The 23,403-nt window shown below is 32.0% G+C and overlaps 2 protein-coding genes and 1 non-coding gene across 5 annotated transcripts; all 3 read left to right on the top strand.

Moving 5' to 3' along the window:
- The first annotated feature begins 541 nt into the window (after nucleotides 1-541).
- On the top strand, nucleotides 542-3,130 carry LOC7457730 (CASP-like protein 4A3). 2 transcript variants are annotated; one of them, XM_024587024.2, is made up of 3 exons: nucleotides 542-1,216; nucleotides 1,339-1,474; nucleotides 2,266-2,712. In XM_024587024.2, exons 1-3 carry the CDS (start codon nucleotides 660-662, stop codon nucleotides 2,275-2,277), a joined length of 705 nt encoding a protein of 234 aa, XP_024442792.1. In that variant the 5' UTR covers nucleotides 542-659; the 3' UTR covers nucleotides 2,278-2,712. The 2 variants fall into 2 exon arrangements, with proteins under 2 accessions (XP_024442792.1, XP_024442791.1); XM_024587023.2 differs by lacking the exon at nucleotides 2,266-2,712 and adding an exon at nucleotides 2,720-3,130 and having other exon boundaries at nucleotides 543-1,216.
- A 6,357-nt stretch (nucleotides 3,131-9,487) lies between these two features.
- LOC7457731 (serine/threonine/tyrosine-protein kinase HT1) lies at nucleotides 9,488-15,997 on the top strand. Of its 2 annotated transcripts, none has more exons than XM_002321556.4 (3): nucleotides 9,488-11,356; nucleotides 12,551-13,006; nucleotides 15,538-15,997. In XM_002321556.4, the coding sequence occupies exons 1-3, from the start codon at nucleotides 10,997-10,999 to the stop codon at nucleotides 15,784-15,786; spliced, it is 1,065 nt and encodes a 354-aa protein (XP_002321592.4). In that variant the 5' UTR covers nucleotides 9,488-10,996; the 3' UTR covers nucleotides 15,787-15,997. The 2 variants fall into 2 exon arrangements, with proteins under 2 accessions (XP_002321592.4, XP_024442741.2); XM_024586973.2 differs by having other exon boundaries at nucleotides 9,902-11,314.
- A 187-nt stretch (nucleotides 15,998-16,184) lies between these two features.
- TRNAL-UAG (transfer RNA leucine (anticodon UAG)) lies at nucleotides 16,185-16,264 on the top strand. The gene has a single exon. It is a non-coding gene; the product is annotated as a tRNA-Leu (tRNA).
- Nucleotides 16,265-23,403: the final 7,139 nt, after the last annotated feature.

A 23,403-nucleotide genomic window follows, 5' to 3' on the forward strand; every position in this document is an offset into this window, starting at 1 on the left:
AGGCAATGCCACGTGTTCTTGTCCACAGGAATCAAAACATAAGCTTATCTTCTCACTCACTCGGGTATGTATAAGACGGCGGTTATAATTATTTTTTAAAATATTTTTTATTTAAAAATATATTAAAATAATATTTTTTTATTTTTAAAAATTATTTTTAATATCAAACATAAAAAAATATTAATTTAAAATAAAAAAATATTTAATTATTTTTAAAATATAACAATAAACAGGGATAAAGCAGCATCCTCTTCCAACTTTCTTTAGACAAATGTAAGAAAAGTCCCCTCGGTATGGACCTCGTCTCGATTAGAATTTCATCTAAGATCTTCACATGTTCCTCCCTGCAAAACGACATACTTACATTGCTATTTCTATGCCACGGTTAGATTATGCCTTGCAAAACTGATAATTCTTTTAAGCTCTTGGGACTCAATTGAGAAAATATTTTGTTTGAGGACTAGATAGAGAGAGTTGATATAGTTGGGGGATAATTAAAATGTTTCCCCAACTTTATCTCTCTTTATGATTAGCAGTTTTGTACTTTGTTCTCTTCCTCACTCTTCTCAGACGACAAACACAGGGACTCGGATCCCATTAATAAATTCTTCGAATTCACCACCGAGACCAAAATCAGCAAAAAAAAAAAATTAAAAAAAATGGAAACAATGAAGTCCAATTGGAAATCGAAGAAAATTCAATTACCAATTCGACGATCCTCCTCTTCAAACTCCGAGTCACTATCGCACTTCGAATCACCTATCTCCCCTCTCCGTTACGACTCCCCTCTCCGATCCGACCTAGGCGACCCTCCCGAATCCCCTCCCTATGTCTCTCCCAGCGCTTCACCCGAGAAACCACAACCTCCGCTCCAGAAATCCGTTGCTGTCACCGACAAGTCTACTCAGTACTCCCCCGCACTTTCCCCTATCCCGCCGGATAACCTGGCGGCGCCTCCGCAGGGGATGCCGGCGGTGGTGCTGAACAGGGCGGTGAGGGAGCAGGGACCGGCTGCGGGAGTGAAGCAGGTGGGGCCGGAGGGGAGGTCGACGGCCTCGGTGATGAGGGGGTCGAGGAAAGAAGAGAAGATGAAGATTGGTGAGTTAGGATTTAGGGTTAGTGAGATTGTTTTGTGTTTGATATCTTTTTCTGTTATGGCTGCTGATAAGACTAAAGGATGGAGTGGTGATTCCTTCGATAGATATAAAGAGTACAGGTAGGTAGTGATTAATTATTGTTAATTATTTGCTTCTCTTATTTTTCGTGTGTTTTTATGGTTAATTGTGTGTTAAAATCTTTGGGGTTTATTTCTAATTTTGGAAATTGATGGAAGTGCAGGTATTGTTTGGCTGTGAATGTGATTGGGTTTGCGTATGCTGGATTCCAAGCTTATGATTTAATCTATCACATAGCCACAGGGAAACATGTGATTCGACACCATCTTCGTCATCACTTCAACTTATTCATGGATCAGGTGATTCATTTATGTTAAACTGTGATTTTTTTTTTCTTCTGTTTCTTCATGCAGAATAGCTATATACTTATGCTAGTTACTATTGTGTTACATGGTTTTCATGTTTATTAAGGCTCTGGCAAGTGCTTTCTTTTTTGTCTTTTAATTTTTCATTGTAAGTTATGATGTGGGGAATAATTTTTTTTTTTTTTCCCGGAGTCTATGTTATAGATGTAAGTTTGAGGAGTATATGCTGTTTGCATGCGAACTTGGAAGTTTTCTAGCCATAGGATGAATCTTCACTAGGTTACTATAGGGATGGAGGAGATACCCTTTTCATCTCATGGCTGGTAATTTCTCCATGGACAATTGTTGATTGAAAGAGTACATTACAAAAGGTGATTATCTTGTTCCTGGAAGGAGAGTAGGTTAATTTGGCTGATGATGCTATTAAGAATTTGTTAAATGTCCAGTTTTTGGTTCAATGATAGTCAATAGATGCCTTCAGTTTGGGACCAAAGGTTTCGGGCTTGAATAGTGAGAGCAACTACTAAATTCTGGGAAAAGAAAAGAAAAGAAAGACAGGGCAGCTGAATGTTGCACTGTTTCCAGATTTCTTTTCCTTGGACCATAGTTCTCTGGGACCATTATTGTGAATAGCCGGTTGTGCCCTCAGAACTCCCATGGTGGTTTGTGCATGATGGTAGCAGCAGGGTTTAACTTGGGTTGGATTTCAGTTTCAGCTTAGTCCACAAATTAGTATTTCCTTTAACCAGAGTCAGTGCTGACAAACACCCTTGTGTTGATCTCAGGAGTTGAAGTAGACTAGTGAGTAGGGACTATTCAGGGCAATGAGAGTGACCTTTGATTTCCCCAATCAAGGTTCTAGCATGTGGCTGATTCAATCTGCCCCTCCTTGTAATTCACTGCAAGTCCATGTTTCCTGGTTTCTGCATTAAACAGAGATTTCCATGACTTCTGGTTGACAGGAGATCCATTTTACTTGTACCACAACCAATTTCAAGCAGATCTGGCTGCAAATGACTCGTAGGGATTCGGGTTGTTTGGGAGGTCTAAATCAATGAAGTGGATGTAATTTACATCTTTAGGACCAAATGAAAACACGATCATGCACAAAAAAAGAATTATTTTTCTTTTTAGTTTTTGTATACTGATAACGAATACAAGTAGGCATGATGATTTCTTTTCCCCTTTGTTTTTTGATATTGAAAGTGAATAGTTTGTTTTTTGGGTTCAAATTGGCAGATACTAGCATATCTTCTGGTATCAGCATCATCATCATCAGCCACTCGGGTTGATGACTGGCAATCTAACTGGGGCAAAGATGAATTCACAAAGATGGCAACTGTTTCGGTTGTCATGGCCTTCCTGGCTTTTATTGCCTATGCTGGTAGCTCCCTTATCTCCGGTTATAATTTATATAACCGCGATGGGCTTTGATCTCGAAGGCCTTCTCATATTATATTGAATAAGGTTGTGGGAAAGAAAAAAGAGAAAGTCTAAAGCAAATTTTCTTTAATGTTGTACAGAGACAAATTAATAGCAAGTTTATACCTTTTGCAAAAACATCTTTCCACAAATCGGAAATATGTATACTATAGGTATGGATATCTGGATTCTGGGGTGTATATGAAACTATTTTTACCTTCCCGTCAATTACCTTGTTTGTAGAATTTGAGGATCTATTACTATCTGTTTGCCCCTTGATGAAACTCAGCTCGTGGATAGGCATGCAATGATATGGAAAATAATCTCATCTTCTTCTTCGTCTTTAATAATCAAACCCCTTAACTTATGCAATTAAAGAAGGCCTAAATCTCAGTGACCAAACCCGTCGCTTTACTTCCTTCCCCCACTATCTATCTACGAGGAAGAAAGGCCAAACCCATCGCTTTACTATATTCTTCCATTCACTCTCTTGACGAAAGCTTTTTTAACACTACATTATTATTTCAAGAGCATTTGTTTCTGATAATTGTTGGTTACAATTTGAGATAGTAGTCTAAAGGAGATTCTTTCACAATTGTGTTGCTTTGGGCCAATTCGTAAGGATTGAGATTTGGTGGAATTCACCAAAAACTTTTCCTCTCCGTCCTGTTTATATTCTTGGCCCAAGCATATATTCTTGGTGCAGCAACAATCAAATTATTACTTAGAGTACTTGTTTATGCTCAAGAGTTCTCAAGAAACGCCTGGCTCTCAAGTCTGACCAGACATCAGATTCCAAGAACAACAAAAAATCCTCTCGAAAAGCTTAAAAAGTTATGATTGTTGATACTGTTGTTGATGGATGGTATCATTGTCGATACGAACAGAAAGCGCTCTATTGCTCAAAGATGCTTTCAACCTCCGTTTCGCAGCGTAATTAGCTGGGCTAAAAAGGATGACAGTTTCGATTCTAACGAGTTGGCCCAGAAAATCATAGAACGAAAAAGACATGCATGATTTGCAATGCGTCTCTGCAACGCCACCCATGGTTTACGTTTTCTTGACACATGATGAACATTCTGTACTAATTAATCCAAAAATAATTAATTCAGAGTAATGAATTAAATCGGTGTACAAGGATCATGTACTAATCTGAATAAACACATGTCATTAAAGCTTCTTTGTCTTGAGGAGCTTTCAACAAGTTGCTAAAATTTTACTATATCAAAATTTTATTTCAACAAGATTTCATGTTATTAGAAAGTCAGACTTGACATATATAAACTTACTTATGGTGCTGAAGATGGTTTAAAGTTTTGGAATATAGATCTCGTACATTTAAGCCTTTGATTACATCATGAAAAACTTTAAGAAAATTACTAATTTTGAAGTTTGTATAATGTGATCACAAAGAGATTTTATATTGGACAGATAAGCAATATTTGGATATTTGGCTTATGTTCAATTTTCTCAAATAGAAAAGAGAAAAAACATAGAAGAGGTGTTATATTTTCAAAATAAGAAAATTCTTCCCTTTAAAGAGGAAAAAAAATAAAAATACGAAAGCATAATAATGAAAAATATATAAAAAATAAAATTAATTAAAAAAATATTTATTTTCTTAAAAAAGTTTTTGCATCAATCTCTTTAAGTTGGAAGAAACTCATTCTCGAGTTCATACTTCGTTAAAACATCATCCTCTACTATGAACACTCTTTTATGTATGGTTCATCTCATCGTGAGTCCCTAACACCCTTGTGTAGATTGTCTTATCATATATTCTTAACACAATATTTTTTAGTGGGTTTTCCCATCATAGGTCCCTAATATTATATCTTTATACGGGAAACCCCATCATGGATCCCGCCACTAGAATCTACAATAACAAAAAATGATGTAGACAAAAACAACACACTAGTTTTTGAATATCTTTTTTTTTGGAGGGGACTTTCTTATCCCCTCTTAAATGAGCATGTTACGTTTTGCGATTTCTTTCATCCATGATTATTTAATAGTACATAGAAACTAGCCACCAAGAATCATTAAGCTCTAGTTCATGTCCTTTACGGCTTTCAACTATGGTGATTTGATAGCACACAACAAAATACCCCGAGATCAAAGGATGTCAATTTTTTGTTACAATACAAAAACCCTCACAGGTCAAGTGTCAAAGAACCATCTCAACTTAATAGCTTAAGCTGTTAGGTGAGGCCCCAAGATATGATTTATATTATTCTCTAACACACCCCCTCAAGTGAAAGCTGCTTGAGCTTGAAACTTGCACATGCCTATATTACATTGTGCTTAATTTTTATCAAATAAATGGGAATGGTGAGATTCGAACTCGTGACCGCTTGGTCATCAAAGTTCTGATACCATGTTAAAGAACCATCTCAACTCAATAACTTAAGCTGTTAGGTGAGACCCCAAGATATGATTTATATTATTCTCTAACACCAACAATACCATAACTATTGGAAGACTCTTAAAATACTTAATTTTATTTATTTTATGTCTCACTTGCTAAAAGGATATTACAACTCTTTTATATAGAAAAAACTAGAAAACCCGAGTAATACTAAATAAGAAAAATAAATTAGGAAAATAATTTCTTAAAAAAAAATAAAAAACCATAATAATAAATAACAAAAAAAACCAAGTAAACTTTATATCTTCTCAAATAAGCTCCTGCATTAATAATTAGACATCAGTAGTTGCATTACTTTCACTAGCCAAAGCTACTATCAAAGTTAATTTGAAAATTGATCTTTGTAATGTTTTTTTTTTAATTTTTTTTTGTGAGGCTATTCCAATCTTGTGTCAATGATTGTAGGGTTAATGTGTTAACCCAAGTTGACACAATTTTTTTTTTATTGTTTTTTTTTTTTCAGTTTCACCATTCAATATTGATTTGTTTGATAGTTGGACTTCATAGTTTTATTCCATTCATCTTCGACAATGAATTTTTTTTAATCTTTTATTGGCATGGATAATCACTTGATTAAACAAAATTCTAAGAAACAAAGTTATTAAACATAGTTGAGTGCATGTCCAATGTTGCGAGATCAAATATTTTAATCCTAGTTATCTCTTAATTAAATATTAATTTATTTAACTAGAGGTGTGTATAAGCATTTTGGTTTATGATTGCTGTTTTTTTTTAATTCAAAAACATATTAAAAAAGCTTGTATATTCATTTGTTTTATTGAAAAAAAAATTATTTCATCAATTACGAAGCAGAAGTCAAATAGTTAGTTATTTATACAAGACTTCATGAAGCAATATGATATGGTCTTGCACTTAAACTATATACACAATCATTAACATTTAATTAAGTTTTAAGTATCCACCTACCATGATTATGAGAGGAGATTTGGATATATATTCTGTGCAATGAAGTTTGGCTAAGAACTGCATGTGCCTCTCTCCCAAATTATGCATTTATAAAATCAACAAAAACCAGTTATTAGTTGCCATATCTGATTCACCGACAACAATTTGGCAACACTTATGAAATATTTATCATTTCAAATAAAATAAAAAAGAAAATATCAATAATAATATTTGATGATCGATTGGAAATTATTTGCAATATAATTAGACCCCTGATGATGACTTACGATCTCTAATACCCAAAACCCCCCCCCCCCCCCCAAAAAAAAAAAAAAAACAAATATCATAGATTTTTGTATTGGTTTAATTTAACCATCCTAATCTTAGTATTATTATACAAGGTAATACTAATTAATTATAAAAGCTATATTTGAGAACATTAGACTCGAATTCATTTTACAACACCGGACAAATTAGTTTTTAGAGTCCTCTGCTTAATTAATTCGATGACTTTGATTTTTTATTTATTTATTTATATAAATGTTTGATCCAACTTCCATATATTTTAATTAATTTTTATATATTTTAAAATTAACAATCAAGTCAAAAATCTTCAAGAATCATCATTATTAGCAATGCAAGAGCTCGAACATGAGAGGTGACTTTGATCTTGCTACAATTTGTTAACCTTATATTCCGTAAGCTTTGGTGCACAAAATCGGGCGAAGGACACTCAATATTGAGCCTAAATACACTCAACGGATAAAAAAAAACATATTATTGTATTTCATATCCACGTATATTTTAAAAGTATTTTATAAAAAAAAAATTAAAACGGAAGTTAAATTTCTTGTAGTTATAAACATTTTTTTACAGCTACAGTAAAACAACTCCTTTTCTGTTCCCAAAAAAATCCACCCACGGTATTTATATCTTTTTACATGAAGCGTTAATCATTAAAAATTAAAAATTTATTTGAGAGTATAGTTATCATTTTCATTTTTTTTCATAATAAAATAATATAATTGATGCTTTCAACTAAGATTGTTTATTTTTTATAGAAATAATGTCCCCCATATTCCTTTATATATGATAAATAAAAAAATATTAACATGCGTTTTATACTCAAATTGATAAAAAAAATTTACAGCTATAAAAATATAGTTAGCCTATTCTTATATGGATTAGGTTCAATCTTATATTGAAATAATCATGTTTATAGTCGATTATCAATACCACATATTAGTATTCTTTTAGTTGTTTGTTTTTGTTATTATTATTTATTATTAACTAAAGAACTTGTCTTTTCTAGTCTGAAAAATTATTTATTTGATAAGGTATATAGTTTGGCTTTAACTTTTATTACTGTTAGAGAATAATATAAATCATATCCTGGGACCTCACCTAATAGTTTAAGTTATTAGGTTGAGATGATTCTTTAACATTTACTAATGTGCTTAGACATTGTATTCTTCTAAATTAGGTTTCGAACAATTATCCTTGTTTTCATCTTCTTTCTAAAAGTTGGAGATATTAGTTGTTAATAACATGATCATTATTTTCATTACCATTTTTGGATGTTTTTTTTTTTTTTTTCATAGATAGTGATTATATGACTTGATATCAACTAGTCTTCTAGGCTTAAATATTGTGGCCTATCATTGAGTCATCACTAGCTCAACTTTTCCCCTAAAATTTTTTTCTTCAAAAAGGATGGTATAACAATTATACAATTATATGATTTTAGGCTTATACAATTATATGATTTTTGGGTTTTTTTGAATGACTTGAATTTGAGTAGTTTTGGTTTTCTGAATAGGTTTGTTAATTTATTAAATTAATATTTTTTTTAAATTTTTGTTGATTTTTTAATTTTTAAAAATATGCTAAAAAAAGAGTAAAAGTGTGCTATGACAAAGATGATGATTCTAATTATTAAAATAATGGAATAATATATGTTTGAATTAACATCATTTACATTTTTAAACAAAGAAATTGAGCAATCCTCAATTAATGTATAACTCACCATTGAAAACCTAAAACACCCACTTAACTTGATGATTAAGGGAGTGTTTATGATTAATGGGGTGTTTGAGAATGTGGTAATAATTATAATTCGAATTATTTTTTCTCATAAATGCATTTTTCTCTTGGTTTTGTTATTGAAGTTTCTCCCAATCTTTCTCGTTCATTTTCTATTAATGCCGGGTCTATCCCCACTGGCATCTTGCTTTTTGTTTCAGGTCGTTGGAACACCATCCCTTTATCCTTAAAAACCGCTTTTCAAAGCAATTCCTTCCTTTTTCATCTTCATTGAGTGAGGAGGCGATGTCAAGTCTTTTTATTATTCCGAGAGTGAATGAAAGTGTGAGTATAGATACTTTACCGACGTGAGTAATTATTTAAAAAATAATATATATTTTTTTATTTTTTAAAAATTATTTTTAACATCAGCATATCAAAATAATTTAAAAATATAAAAAAAATTAAACAAAAATAATTTTTAAATTTTTGAGAAACGTAATTTGAACTGTTTTTGGACCTAAAACTCAAGTATTTTCATATATATAGACACACACACACACTAATACATCATTCAACACAAGATAAATGCAGAGATTTTTTCTTCTTTTTAATGGAATGTGATGGGAATTGGGATTTAATTTGAAATGGTTAATTAATCCAACCCCAGAGCCCATTCCGAGCGTGTCCCAGAAGGAGCCGGGTGTTTGCTAGGAAATGCCAGCCAGCCTCCACCAAAACCACTCCCCAGGCAGTCATGGCAGCTAGGCAGGGGCCTCTCCTCTGGTGGTGGAGAGTGACTCACGCGTTGTCACCTACAAGTGGGCCTTATGATGACACGTACAGTTTGCATTTCTAGCTTTTAGTACATGATGGTTACGTAGAATTTAGAATCAGAGGTGGATTGGACACTTCAATTTTATTTTTTATTTTTAAATAAAAAATATTATTTTAATATATTAAAAAAAAAGCAAACAGTACAACACTGGCTTATAATAATAAAAGCTAAAAAGGGTTAATAGTAATTAATTAGCTCTTTATCGATAGCAGTGAAGAAGAAGACAGAGACAGACCGTATACGGAAGAGGACCATACCATACGGCTTTGTCACGGATGGATACCACCTCATGTGTGAGTGGGACCCACTTCTTTCCCAAACCCCAATACCAAATAACGACACAGTCCTCTCTCTCTCTTACTATTTTCTGTTTCTGTTTCTGTTTCTGTTTCTGTCTTGCAGTAGTAACCTGTAACGTCTCTCGTATACGGACACCAACGGAATGGCTTCCTTTCTTGTTTAATTACTCACCTGCCCTTTCGTCCTTTCCTCCTCATTTTCACCAAACTGATCTTTGCATCCATGTGCCCGTGTAATAAAAGGGTTGAAGATCGTCTCAAGACGTTAGTTATTGTATTTTAAAAATGTTTTTGAAGAAGATTTGTTTTTTTTATCTTAATATTTTTTGTTTTTGTAGATTGTTTTGAGATGTGGATGATAAAAATAAATTTTAAAAAATAAATAATGATATATTTTCAAATAATTATATTTTGTTTTTGTAGTTTTTGTTGCTGGTTGGTGAGATTTCAAAAAAAATAACTCTCTTTTGGTAGATTGATGCATTAATCATTTATACTAAACTTTACTTTTGATCCTCTCCTGTTTTACTTGATGAAAAGAAGATGAGGTCTCCTGCAGGCATTAATTAGAGGGGGGAGGCCTTTGTGGTCAATTCAGAGCTGGTTAAAAAACACAAACATGGCATTGCAGGGAAAAAGCACAAGCTCAAGCACAAGATGGCATGGTGGATATTAAGAAAAAAAGTAAGGACAAATTGACAAAAGAGATGGGCAAAGGTCATTATCATGAAGACCCGGTTTGTCTCCTCAGAAGTGGATCTTCGCACGTTATGGTTGTCAAACACTTTTAAAACTCTTCCTCTTCCTCCTCCAGTCCAGAGAGAGTGAGAGAAGTTTGTGCTTTTCTCTATTTGATTTTCGGTTTTTTTCTTCAAGAATATAAAATTTTGAGGGACAGAGAGAGAGAGAACCGCCAGCACTTGGCATATGCTTTCCCTGCACACTAGAAACAACAACAATAATAACAGTATTTACACCAACCCAACCGACTCCCTAACTCTCTCTCTCTCTCTCTCTTTCTCTCTCCTTTAAAGCTTCTCTCTACAATTTGATTCTGGATTCTTTCCGACTCTGTCTATGGAGCCAACAGTTGTTTATAGCTTGAAAAGATAAGAAAAACCATCCCTTTTGAGCTGTGTTTTTTTTATACAAAACTGTGTTCTTTCTGTTACTCTGTCTCTTTTTCTTTGATTTTAAGCTAAAGCTTTGAGATTTGGGGAAGGGCCAGTTTGGTATCACGAGAATGAACATTTTTGGTAGGGAAGGAAGTAAACTTTTTGGGTTTTGTTTGCAGCTTAATGAAACAAACATTTGTTTTCTTGTTTCTAAATTTGTTTTCAAGTACTGAAGTTCAATTTAAATGGTTGATTAGAGTTTTTGGAATTGTTTTCATCAATGTTTGAATACGTGAAAACTGCATGTTTTCGAAATGTAGTTGAGTGAGAAACAGTTTCTATGCATGCAAGTTCAGATTTTTCCTTATCAGTCACGTACAAATTAAGTTTTTAGTCTAAATTTAGAGGCTTTTTTGTTTCTACATTGGGTTCTATAGGCTAAAGGGTTAAATATCTGATGATTTTGTTAAAATTTGGTTCAAATCCATGAGGAATCTAAACTGGTTTAAGCAAAGCTCTAACAATGGAAAATCAGAGAGGAGGCTGTCTCTTGGAGAATATAAGAGAGCAGTTTCTTGGTCCGAGTATTTGGTTTCATCTGGGGCAGAGATTAAAGGAGAGGGAGAAGGAGAATGGAGTGCAGATATGTCTCAGTTGTTTATTGGTAACAAATTTGCATCAGGGAGGCATAGTAGGATTTATAGAGGGATATATAAGCAAAGAGATGTGGCAGTCAAGCTTGTAAGTCAGCCTGAGGAGGATGAGAGCATGGCTGCAATGCTTGAGAACCACTTCATTTCAGAGGTAGCTTTGCTGTTTAGGTTAAGGCATCCTAATATCATCACCGTAAGCTCCCTCTTTCTTTAGTTGCATGTGTTAATGTCCTGTGCTTTATATCAGTAATGCATGGAGTTCCATATTCCTTTTGTTATAATGTTTGGATTTCGAAAGATGGTGTTGATTATCATGAAACTAAATTCTTAACCTCTCATTTGTAAGCTACCTGTGATCTTACTTGTTAACAAAGGATGGTGGAAATGGCTTGTGATTTTGCTGCAGAACAATGAAAGTGATTCTAACATCTAATGTTTCCTGGCTTGTTTTGTGGAACCAATTTGGTAGACATTCATTGAACTTTGCATATGAATTACAGATTACCCATGTGCATTATTTATTACGTTCTCCTTTTGCTTCTGTTGATAAGGAGTCGTCTAAAAATTGTCTGCAGCCTTAAATTTGCATACTTTACTAAATTGTGAACTTTGCTCCATGTGCTTGCAATCTTGTAAAACAAAAACTCTTGGGATATACGAATTCTAATTTGGATTTAACATGACCGACATTTTTCTGTTCCCAAATGATGATACTGAATGGTTATTTGCAGTCTGAGGTGCTGTAAAAATGAAGTGGGCCAGCAATGAAAAGTTAAAATTGATATTTATGGACATCATTGTTAGCTAGTATTTATGAGTGCAGTACTTACTTCACCTTTGCATTAAATATTTTTGGCAGCACATCCTTAGCAGTTAAAATTTTAGTGCTAAATCGTTAGTACATATCTAGGCTATTTCATTAGGAAATCCATACCAGATGTTGCAATGGCCAGTGGCGTCTTTGGTAACTTTTCTAGATGAACAAGGCTAGGATACTGAACATCTCAGCACTGAAGAATGAAGATTGAAGGAGAGTAAAAACAATTTGCCTTCTTATTTAAATTTCTATACAGGAATTCTATGTCAGTGTTGTAAATGGACCAAAAAGTGCCATATATCCTCATTTCCTCATGTTCTGTAACTCTTATATTTGGAAGATTAGTAAATTAAATGCAAATTCCTAGACACTTGGGAATGTTTTTCTGTACAGATTAGCCTTTTTAATTTTTATACGTAGGCCGGCTTCGGATATTGGAGTGAATTGAAGAATCTCTAAACTTACTGGTATAGCACACAGTCTAAATGGTTGAATTAAATGACAAATTTAGCAAATTTTTCATTTTTGTTGTTTACAAGTCACTCTGTCTTCTTGACTTTCTTCGTTCAGTTTGTTGCAGCTTGTAAGAAACCTCCTGTATTTTGTATAATCACTGAGTATTTGGCCGGGGGCTCATTGAGAAAATTTCTCCATCAGCAAGAGCCACATTCAGTTCCTCTCAATCTAGTCCTGAAATTAGCCCTTGATATTGCACATGGGATGCAATATCTCCATTCACAGGGGATACTTCACAGGGATCTCAAATCTGAAAACTTACTGCTTGGAGAAGATATGAGCGTCAAAGTTGCTGATTTTGGTATTTCCTGCTTGGAATCTCAATGTGGTAGTTCAAAGGGATTCACAGGTACATATCGATGGATGGCTCCTGAAATGATCAAAGAAAAACGCCACACGAAGAAAGTTGATGTCTACAGTTTTGGCATAGTCCTATGGGAGCTCCTCACAGCATTGACACCTTTTGACAACATGACTCCAGAACAAGCTGCATTTGCAGTCTGCCAAAAGGTATGCTCAACTGATTCATTTTAGTGGTATGAATCTAATGATTGTAAGGAATTACTTTTTCTCAATTTACATGTGAAATGCACCTGATTTAACCTGTTATGCAATCAGCTAGACATTTCAATGCCTCAAGCCCTGGTTGTTTCAGAAATCTTGCTTTTTAAAAACAATACGATAAATGACAAGCTAGATCCTGAAAGTTTAATGGAATGTTTAAAGGGGAAGAAAAAATTTAGAATGGGAATAGGAAGGAAACAACAGAGCCTCCTTATCAATGATGTTTCATATAACAATTAGTTTTTTTATTGATAATTAATGATTTTGCATTCTGAAATTGTCATGTAATTATTTTGGACAATTTGATTTGAGAACAAGTTACATATTTGTGCTATTTGAAGTTAGAGAAAGCATAGCTAGGTGTTTTTAAATTGTTGGTAATTGTTTCTTCAAATTTTCATGGTATGAATTGTTTCACTATCGGCAAAGGATAAGAATTTATTAGGATGCTTTAATGAGGGGCAGGGGAAAAACGATGGAGCAATTAGTACCATATAATCAAAGTGTCTGCAAGAAGGTTCGATATAATTGAGAAATATTAGATGGTGGTGATTTATGAATTGAAAGTAAACATGCTTCCGTTCACATTTTTTAAGGGATTATAAGATTCAGGGTAGAACTAGAAAGAAAGTGGGTCAAGTTTTATGAAACAGGCAACCAGAATCAAGATTGAAGTTTTAAAGAGTTCATTTGAGTCCTGTTTTTGCTAATGATCGTAGCTCAACTGGAAATGTCCCTCTTCTTCTAAGAGGTCTGGAGTTGGAGCCTCTCCTCTGTTACCAAAAAAATTGGTGCAATAACTTCGAGTTTCATTAAAATCTCTTAGGTCATCTTGATATTAAGCCGCACTCATGCACAGGTTAATGATGCTTTAAGAACAAACTATCAGGCAATACGTTTTTTGAATATCCTAAAAAAATAGAATGTAATGAGGCACAATCTGATGCCAATTAGTCATTGACTAGAGGAGAAAGAATGCAAAGATGTATTTCATTTTATGATGGGGGTTCTGTCTTGAGGTCGTTATCTTCTGGGTATGAGTGTCAGTAGAACACATTCTCATGAAGTTCCAAACCAAATTCATTCAGCCACATAGATCATCGTGCACTGTTAAATTCAAAAGTGTCAATCCAAATTTATTTTGAGGATGATGATACACAGGTTACCATGACTGGTCTCATGATAATACACAAGAAATTTTTGAGGATGATGTTTTTTTGTCATGTAGTTCCCAATTTTCTACTCATGCTAGCAATTGTGGACAATATGATGGTGGTAATGAAGATATGGTGGTGGTGTAGGTCTGATATTTTAATATTAATGAGATCTCTGATGGGGCATATTCATCTGGCCCAGTTAATGTATCCAGCACCATACAGATGGAGACTTTGGTTTTCGGAGTTGTTTGTCTATTAATTTTCTAGGCTGTCACCATGATGATAGATCTAATATGGACATGGCATCGTCACATATATTTTAAGCTTGCCTGATAAGATGTAGATTAGATTAGATTATAATTAGGATTATGAGAATAGCTTATCTAGAGGAGGTTAAGAGAAATGCATGTCATCCTATCAATGTAATCCTAATAATACTTCACATCACAACTCGATAGAAATTGCCAGGTCCGTATTCTTTTCTGCTATCATCTAATAGATATCTTATCATCATCGAGCCATAGCAATATCTCATTCGTCATGTTGCTAGTGGTAGTAAGTCTTGTTCTGGGATGTGCTCTTCAGTTTATCTGACAAGAGATAGCTATGGTTCAGAATGGAATGTTCCCAGATTTCACATGTCCAAATGTGATTGACAATAGGAACATTTGAGCTGCAAGGAAAATACCAGTATTGCATCAATGATATGAAACTGCAATATTAGTATAAGGTGATCAAATCATTTGCAATGTTGTAACATTTGTAAGAACTGGTCTTCTAGGTTCATCTACTGAGATGCCTCTTCCTCACATGGAGCAGTGTTATTACAATTAGTCACATGTGCCCATGCCTGTGTTGTAGCCATTACAAGAGGGACCATGCTGTCTTTGCCATTCTTATGTGTGGTCTGTTATCCATTACGGACGTCAATTCATGGCAATGCCCTTGTGTGATGGTCAAATTCTCCATCGAAATAAATACATGACAAGAAGTGACATCTGTTTCTCATTTCATTCTTTCTACCTTCATTGAAATTTGATTCGTGATGGAGAAAATAAATTCAAGATCCAGCTAAAAATCTGTACAAAGTAGAAGAGTTGATGTGTAATGATATTTACATCAACCATTGTCGGGAAGCTACAGAGTTAGCTTGCTGTGGTTTCTTGTGAGATTGCTCAAGGATTCCTTGTTATTAGCTTGGTGTGGTTTCTTGTGATTTCACGTGCAGGCCAAGATAGGAAGTGGATTTCTTTTGAGGGAAACTGTACAGTGACAGTTGATTCAAGTACTTTTATCTGATATGTTTCGTGCTTTCTGCAGAATGCAAGACCACCATTGTCACCAAAATGTCCTCTGGCTTTTAGTCATCTCATTAATCGATGCTGGTCGAGCAATCCAGGCAAACGACCACATTTTGACGAGATAGTTGCGATCTTGGAAAGCTATTCGGAGTCCCTGGCGCAGGATCCAGAATTTTTCACATCCTACAAACCTCCCCCTAATCATACTATTTTGAGGTGCTTCCCAAAATTTATTGCAGGCCGTCGGTCCGCCTCTGTACAAGCCTAGGAACTTGAGTTACATTATGTGCAATGAAATATGCACGTACCATATTGTTTTCTAGGTTTGTTGTTGTTAGGAGCTTATGTATTTCCTTGTGCATCAAATATGTTGGAACAAAAGCATGTATTATGGACCACATTTTTCCATTAAACTTGTTTCTTTATATTTCTACCAAGAAGATGTTTATAAGACCTTAATGATTGCTCCCAGTTCTTCATATTTCACTTGGATGTGAGAATTTAAACCTTGCTCTTGGGTCTTCACGATTCTTATAGCTTATGGTCCTTATGGAGCTCTCTATTCGTTAAATTCACTTGGCATTTAATCTCAAATTTTTGCAAGTGAAATGCATGTATATCTTCGTATTATATTTAGTGTTTCTTGTCCGAAAACTAACAACAAGTGACAGTTTGGCCGAGTGGTCTAAGGCGCCAGATTTAGGCTCTGGTCCGAAAGGGCGTGGGTTCAAATCCCACAGCTGTCAATGTTTCGATAATGTTTTGGTTTTTTCTAGAAATAAGATAAAGTTTGGGTATTTATTTCATTCGATGCAGAACTTTTTCACCGTTTTATGTTTATTGAAGCTATGGCATGTTACAATATTTTTAAAATGGAAAATAATAAATTCTGAAATTAAGGATACCTAGTTACGTTATGAAATAGGATTTTAAAAGGATATTTTGGAATGTGATAACGATTATTTTTTTAAATATTTTTTATTCTAAAATATATTAAAAATATATATTTTTTATTTTTTAAAAACACATCAAAATAATCTGAAAACATTAAAAATATATTCATTTAAAACAAAAAAAATATTTTTTTTAAAAGCACTTCCGAAACGCAAAGCCAAATATTGTCTGCAAATTTGCAACGCAGGAGAAGAAAGCTATGATGTTCTATGATGTGTTTTTTATGTCATAAAAAAATAAATTGAGAATTGAAAAATAATGTTTGCATTTTATGAGATGAATTGAAAAATATATGAATTGATGAATAGTAGAAAGAGTTTTTAATGCTAATTAAAAACTAAAATGAAAAATTAATTTTTATTATATATAAAAAATATAATTGTTAAAAAAATAATTGTTAATATCACTCTTAAAAAACTATAATAATATTGTAAAACTATGGCACAATAAGATAATTATTTAAATATCATTTGAATAAATTTATTTAAATTAAATCCTACTATAAAACATGAAAAACAATTAGGATCTCTTAAAAAAAAAGTTTCAAGCGTGCCTAGGCTAGAGACATTGGCCCAAACGTCTAGTTTTTTTCCTTTAAAAAGAGTCGATGATGTGTTGTCTACCCCTATATATCCCTCTATATATATATATATATATATATTGAATGATATATCACCCGCCTATAATATTATTTTATCATTAGACGTGGCTCTAGTAACTAGAAAAATAGGGTCCAAGTCTTTGGACCTTAAGAACCCAAATTTCAAACTTTTTTTTATCCAAAGCATTGAAAACCATCATATAGGCTTTTAAAAACTCATTCTTAACCACAAAATATATTTTAAATGGACATATTGGTCAAAATCAAACCAAATTTAAAATTATTTTTGAGCCCTCGTCTACCTTGTCGAATATCATTGAAGGTGGAAACCACATTCGTTAAATTCTCCTCTTGAAGACAAATCTAAATATACTAAAATTACAGTTATTGATGGTAGAATTTGTTTATTTAAGAGCTTTCTCTCTTCTTTTTTTTTATGTCTCTCTCTTTTCTCTAGATATTTAGGGACTAAAATGAAAAACAAAAACAATAATTTTAGGACTTAAACATGAAAATCCAAAGAAATAGGGACCAAGTTGAAGAAAGTTAGACTTGAGGGTCCGAATTGAATATTTTCATGCCAATTGAAAAGTAAAAGGGTGGTCAAATGTTCTATTTTTTTTAAAATGTCAATTTTGGTTCTTAATCTTTTAATTTTAATTTTAACATATTTGTTTTTTGTAAAATTGTTCTATAATTCAATTTTGGAATATTTTCCAACACATTAGACATAGGAGAACAAGCAAAATGAAAAAAAATTGAGTTACCAAAATGTAAGAAGGACAAAATTTCAAGTACCTGAAAGGAAAAAACTAATCATGAAATAAAATGGGAGAGAAGTTTAGAAGATGAACAGTAAAAACTCAAAATCTTTTGGTTTCTTTTATAATAATTATAATTGTTGTGTATTATAGTAGTATATCTAGATTGTTGGCTTGTGCTATGTTGTGGGTCGTATCAAAAAAAAATTATGTAGAAAAAAATTAAAGCTTTGCTAATGTTTTTCTAGTAAAAAAAATTAATTTATATAGGGATTGACCTGATATAACTCGGTTGACTTAGCAGGTCCAAATGCAACCGGAACAATAGGTAAAAATGTTGTTTGACTAAAAAAAATTCAAGATGAATTTTTTTTTTTAATATTGAGATGACAACATATTATATCAAATGGGTCAACTTGGGTTACCCTATCAAATAAACTAAATTTTGAAGGATTAAATTAGAGGAAAAGATATAGGTTAAAAAAACAAAGAAAAAAAAACATTATTACAATGAATAATGTTGTGTGAGTTGGTGTATAGTAAAAACCCCACTCCTTTTAGTTTTTGGAAAAACTGATAATAAATGGAAAAAATTCATTAATAAAAGAAAATAAATGGGAAAAAGTCATTAATAATAAATAAGAATGAAATTAGAAAAATTGATAGATAAATATAGATCAAAATATTTAATCTCGCAACACGGGTCATTTACTCGGTTGTATTTAATGAATTAGTTTATTAAAATCATGTTTTTATTGAATAAAAAGATAATAGAAATTGACACACACATAAAATTGAGTGAATAAAATAAAAAAAACAATATTATTAATGACTGGAAAGGGCTCGTGCGCGGGCCGTTAATCCCGCCCCCCTCTTAAATAAAATAGATGACGCATCGTTTGGAATTACGCAGATTCAGTGGCTGGAAATTTGGGGTTCTTGGTTTCTTGGCTTAAAAACTCATATTTTAACTCATTTTTTATCTGAAACACCTAAAACAGACCCTAAACACCTTGATAAACCCATAAATGTCCATAAAACCCTATAAAACAACAAAAAAAAACATTAAATTAACTTGAAACAAAAACTCTTCCCAAGCTTATATATGATTTTTTAGGCATTTTAACATTTAAAAACACTTAAGTGGCTGCCCCTCATTAAATACAACATGTTGGTACCTAGATATATAAGTTTGATGGACGGAATCATTGTGAACGCCAATTTTCTTTTTCTAATGCTAAAATGCAGTAAGTCGCTCTCTTTTGTCTCTCTAACTAGGGACTAAAATATAAGAAAATTGAATTTTTGGACCAAAATTGAATCTTAGACATTCAAAGAGACCTAAAATATATTATTTGTAAAGTTTAAGGACTAAAGTGTATTTTTTGTGAAAACTCTGAACACATCACCCATTTTGGCCGCCTTTTTCATTTAGATCCTCCTTCGTTCAATGTTGCCTTTGCTTGAGAAATCATAAGCAATTAACCTTTAATTTAGGGTCAAAACGCCAAAAATAAAAGTTTGACGACTAAAGTGAAAAAAGGAAAAATGTATAGTAAATGAATAGTAATATGTGAGTGTGTGAATGGTGCAATGGTGCAATGGTGCAAAATAGTGTGAATGGTGTGTTCTCTACAATAAAAATGCCACATGCTTTAGATTTTTCTACTAGTTATTAGACCAGCGCTCCGCCATGGGTTAAATAATTTTTTTCTCAACAAAATATCAAATAAGCAGGCTTTTTCAACATGTTTTTTTGCATAAAAATATTAAATATAAGTCAAAACTTTTATGCACATATCTAATTAAATAAATTAAGAATAATCTATGTTAATAAATGAAAAAGAAGACATTAACGATAATGAAATATGTTTCTCGAAGAGTCAAGGAACAGATGTAGATCAATATATTCTATATCACAACATAGATCATTTACTCGATTGTGTTCAATGGCTATGTTTAATAAATTAATTGTTTATTTTAACAAATAATGGTGGAAATAAACACGTACATAAAATTGATTGAGTAAAATAAAAAAGAAAAGAATATTTCGCAAGGTTGTACTTATTAAAAATACTATCAAAAAATAAATATTTTTTAAATAAATTTCAATTATATAAAACATAAAAAAAATTATAAATGAATTAGAATAACCTCTTCAAAAATTAAATACATACAAAATAATTAAAAAAACCACTATTTTAAAAAAAGGCTAAACACAAAAAATAAAAAATTAGAGAGAAGGGGTATTAATTGAAATATAAAAAAACACATAAAAAGCATGATTTTTTAAAAAGGAAAAATACAAAAGAAAAAGAAAGAAAAAGGTCAAGTGCCACTAGGCCTGATCCATTTAGGAAGGCCGCGCATGTGAGCCCTAATGTTTTTAAATGTAATTGTGGAGGATTACATATCGTCTGCCTCAATGTTTTTTTAACAAAATCCTAGACGATGTGTCTTCTAAAACTCCCTAGTTTCCGCCATTATGGTGGCAAAAAAAGCATGGTATATGGTTTTTAACTTAAAAACCTATTTTGACCCTTAACACTTAGAAAATAGCCTAAACACCTTTACAAACCTATAAATAGTCTTAAAAAACAAAAACAAAAAACACTAAAAAACCCGAAAACCAAAAACCTTCCTAATCTTAAATCTTTTTTTAGGAAATTTCAAGGTTAAAAAACACCTAAATAAAACTCTTCTTACCAAATGAAATATTTTGACACCAAAATCGATCTTTTTTGCTAGCCGTAATCAATGGTGACATTGATTTGCTCTCTTTACCATTGCATTTCAGCAATTTCTCTCTTTCCTCTCTCAACAAGAGACTAAAAAGTAACAAAAATGAATTTTTGTACCAAAATTAAATTGAAAAAATATTGAGGGACCAAATATGTATAATATGTGAAGTTTGAGAACTAAAGTGAATTTTTTATGATAACTTTGAAACCATCACCCAGTTATAGCCCCTTTCCTATTGTGGTCTCCTATCTTTCAAATTTTTTCTTAGTCAGAAAATTTGATTCGATTATCTTGTAATATAGCCTAAAAATAATGTTATCGCGTAAAATAAAGTATGAGGGTCAAAATAAAAAAAAAATTAAACAAATAAATCATAATAAGACATGAGAGGATAAATAGTGGATTTTGCACAGTGTTTTGGCCATAGAAAATTAGTTAGTAAAATCTAATGTTGCTGCATGCTTAATGAATGTTTGAACATTTAGCGTCTGACTTGTAACTTCCAACAATGGTGGGAAACATTTAAAAATATAAACACATGCGTTTTTTTTTTTTTTTAATCTTGTTTGGCTACACAGTACTGATTTGGTGTAAACTGTGTTTCGCATAAAAAAAAAAACAATAATGTGTTTTTTTTCATGCAAAACACTATTTATTTGTATCGAATAGCCAAACAATACTTTAATATAAAATTCAACTTTAAAGTCTCTTTTCTCTTTCACATATCTTTCTGTCTACCGAAATCTAATTTTGACTTCGAATTTCAATCAACATCAATTGGATCAGAATAAGTTAATTATAGGTGAAGTTGAATTCCAGTTAAATCTAGACATTTCAGATTAATTTTCAAGCCCGATGGCTACCTACTTAAAGTAAATTAGCTAAATTCATGATCCAGAAATTTAATTAAGTTTAAAAAATTATTTTATTTAAAATAATCACTTATAAAACATTAAAATGATTGAAAAAAAATCAAATCAAGACAAATTATATTGTACAATTAATAATCAATCAAATATTAAATAATAAAATTAAAAAAAAAACAAAAAAAAACAAATATATGCAATTGTAATGGATTAAAAAACTAAAAGGTCCGGCCTCTTGAATTAGGAAGACGCAGAGCTCCTGGGCCTCCATAAAAGGCCCAGGTTTGCGGGTCTGAAGCAGCCCCTATGCCTGGGCTTTATTTTTTAAAAAAAATTTCTTAAGGGAAGAACGACAAGTCATCCGTTTTTTAATGATTTGAAAAACAAGTATAGAGGCAACGCGTTGCCTCTACTGCCTAGATTAGAGCAACCTCTAGTGGTCGAAAAATCAGGTTGGTCTATCTTAGACGAAACAAAACTCATTTCTAACCATATTTCGACTTAAAAACCTATAAAACACCCTAAAATATCTTGTAAAACATATTTATACCCTCATACACCCCACAAATTATCTCTAAAACTCACATTCAACCTAAAACCAAGATTTTTTTTTCCGGTTAGGGTGCACTATTTTAGACAATGTTAAAGGAAAAACAACACCTTGTCTAAACTTTACTTATTAAAAGTAACTCATTGAAACAAAAATCACCCGTTTTCGTGGTTGTAATCGGTATCAATTGAGACTTTTTTGCTCTACCACTAGAATCCAACTACTCTCTCTCATATCTCAAATTAGGGACCAAAAAATAAGAAAAATAAAGTTTGAGACCAAAATTAATTTTTATAAATTATAAAGTTCTGAAATCTTATAATCTAAAAAGATGGAGGACTAAAGTGTACATTTAGCCATAATTTTAGCAAAACCGTCTCTTTTTGTCATGTTTTTCATTTTAGTTTCCTATCTTAGAATCTTGTCCTTCCTTGATAAATAAGCTTTAATTGACCATCAATTTAGGTTTATAAAAGTGTAATAATAAAAAAAACAAAAAAGTACTAAATAAACAAATCATTATGGCAATCCATAATGATTTGTTTCTTGGTGGACAGTAGCGTGATAAATATTATTTTCTCCACGCTTTTTAAATTATTATGTAATGAAAACTTTATTTTGATGTAGTATTATAAAGTGTAAAATTCTATACAAACACATGCTAGTTTCAACATATTTTGATACTTAGAGTCTATAAGTTAAGATAAAAATTTTGATATTATTTTTCAGATGAATTATTCTTTTATCTTTTTACTTCTATCACATACAGACTATCAAGTTATGATTTTTTTTTCTTTGTTATTGAAGATATATTTTTATACCATGATATTTGTTTTAAAAAAGAAAGTAATGATTCTTATAGAAAAACATGTTTTTATTAAATAAAAATTAATTAACAAGGAAAGGAAGTTTTTATTGAAGATTAAATTTTTTTCTTGAAAATCCTTATGAATATTTATTTTATGGACATTATTTTTTTTATTAAAAAAACATGATACTAAAAAAAAAGATATATTTCTTGTAAAAACAAAATTACATTGATATAAAAACAAAAATTTTCATGTGATAAAATTTATTTCTTTTTAAGAATTTAAATGGTTTCCTTTCTTATAAATATCTATTTTAAAACCATTTCAAAGTATCATGGAGGAAAAAACTAGTGAGACTTTAAAAAGAGGTTTCAAGCATAGTTTTGAAACCCAACTCGATCATCGACTCGGTCCAGTGATCGGGTCACGGGTCAGACGGGTTGACCCGGGTCAACAAAAAAAAACACATATATAAAACACCTAAGAGCAGCTCCAACCGAGCAGCTAAATGAGAAGCCAAACGTCCTTTGCCTTTTATTTCTTCACTGTTTGCATTCCAACAGAGGAGCTAAACAAATAGCCAAAATGGCTATTTGTTTCCT

This window comes from Populus trichocarpa, chromosome 15 (assembly GCF_000002775.5).
Source record: "Populus trichocarpa isolate Nisqually-1 chromosome 15, P.trichocarpa_v4.1, whole genome shotgun sequence".
Taxonomy (NCBI): Eukaryota; Viridiplantae; Streptophyta; class Magnoliopsida; order Malpighiales; family Salicaceae; genus Populus; species Populus trichocarpa.

Coding starts and splice junctions, on each gene's coding strand:
- LOC7457730 (XM_024587023.2), top strand. CDS start 660: ATGGAAACAATGAAGTCCAATTGGAAATCGAAGAAAATTCAATTACCA. Junction 1,217..1,338: donor GATAGATATAAAGAGTACAG/GTAGGTAGTGAT, acceptor ATGGAAGTGCAG/GTATTGTTTGGCTGTGAATG. Junction 1,475..2,719: donor TCAACTTATTCATGGATCAG/GTGATTCATTTA, acceptor TCAAATTGGCAG/ATACTAGCATATCTTCTGGT.
- LOC7457731 (XM_002321556.4), top strand. CDS start 10,997: ATGAGGAATCTAAACTGGTTTAAGCAAAGCTCTAACAATGGAAAATCA. Junction 11,357..12,550: donor GGCATCCTAATATCATCACC/GTAAGCTCCCTC, acceptor TTCTTCGTTCAG/TTTGTTGCAGCTTGTAAGAA. Junction 13,007..15,537: donor CATTTGCAGTCTGCCAAAAG/GTATGCTCAACT, acceptor TGCTTTCTGCAG/AATGCAAGACCACCATTGTC.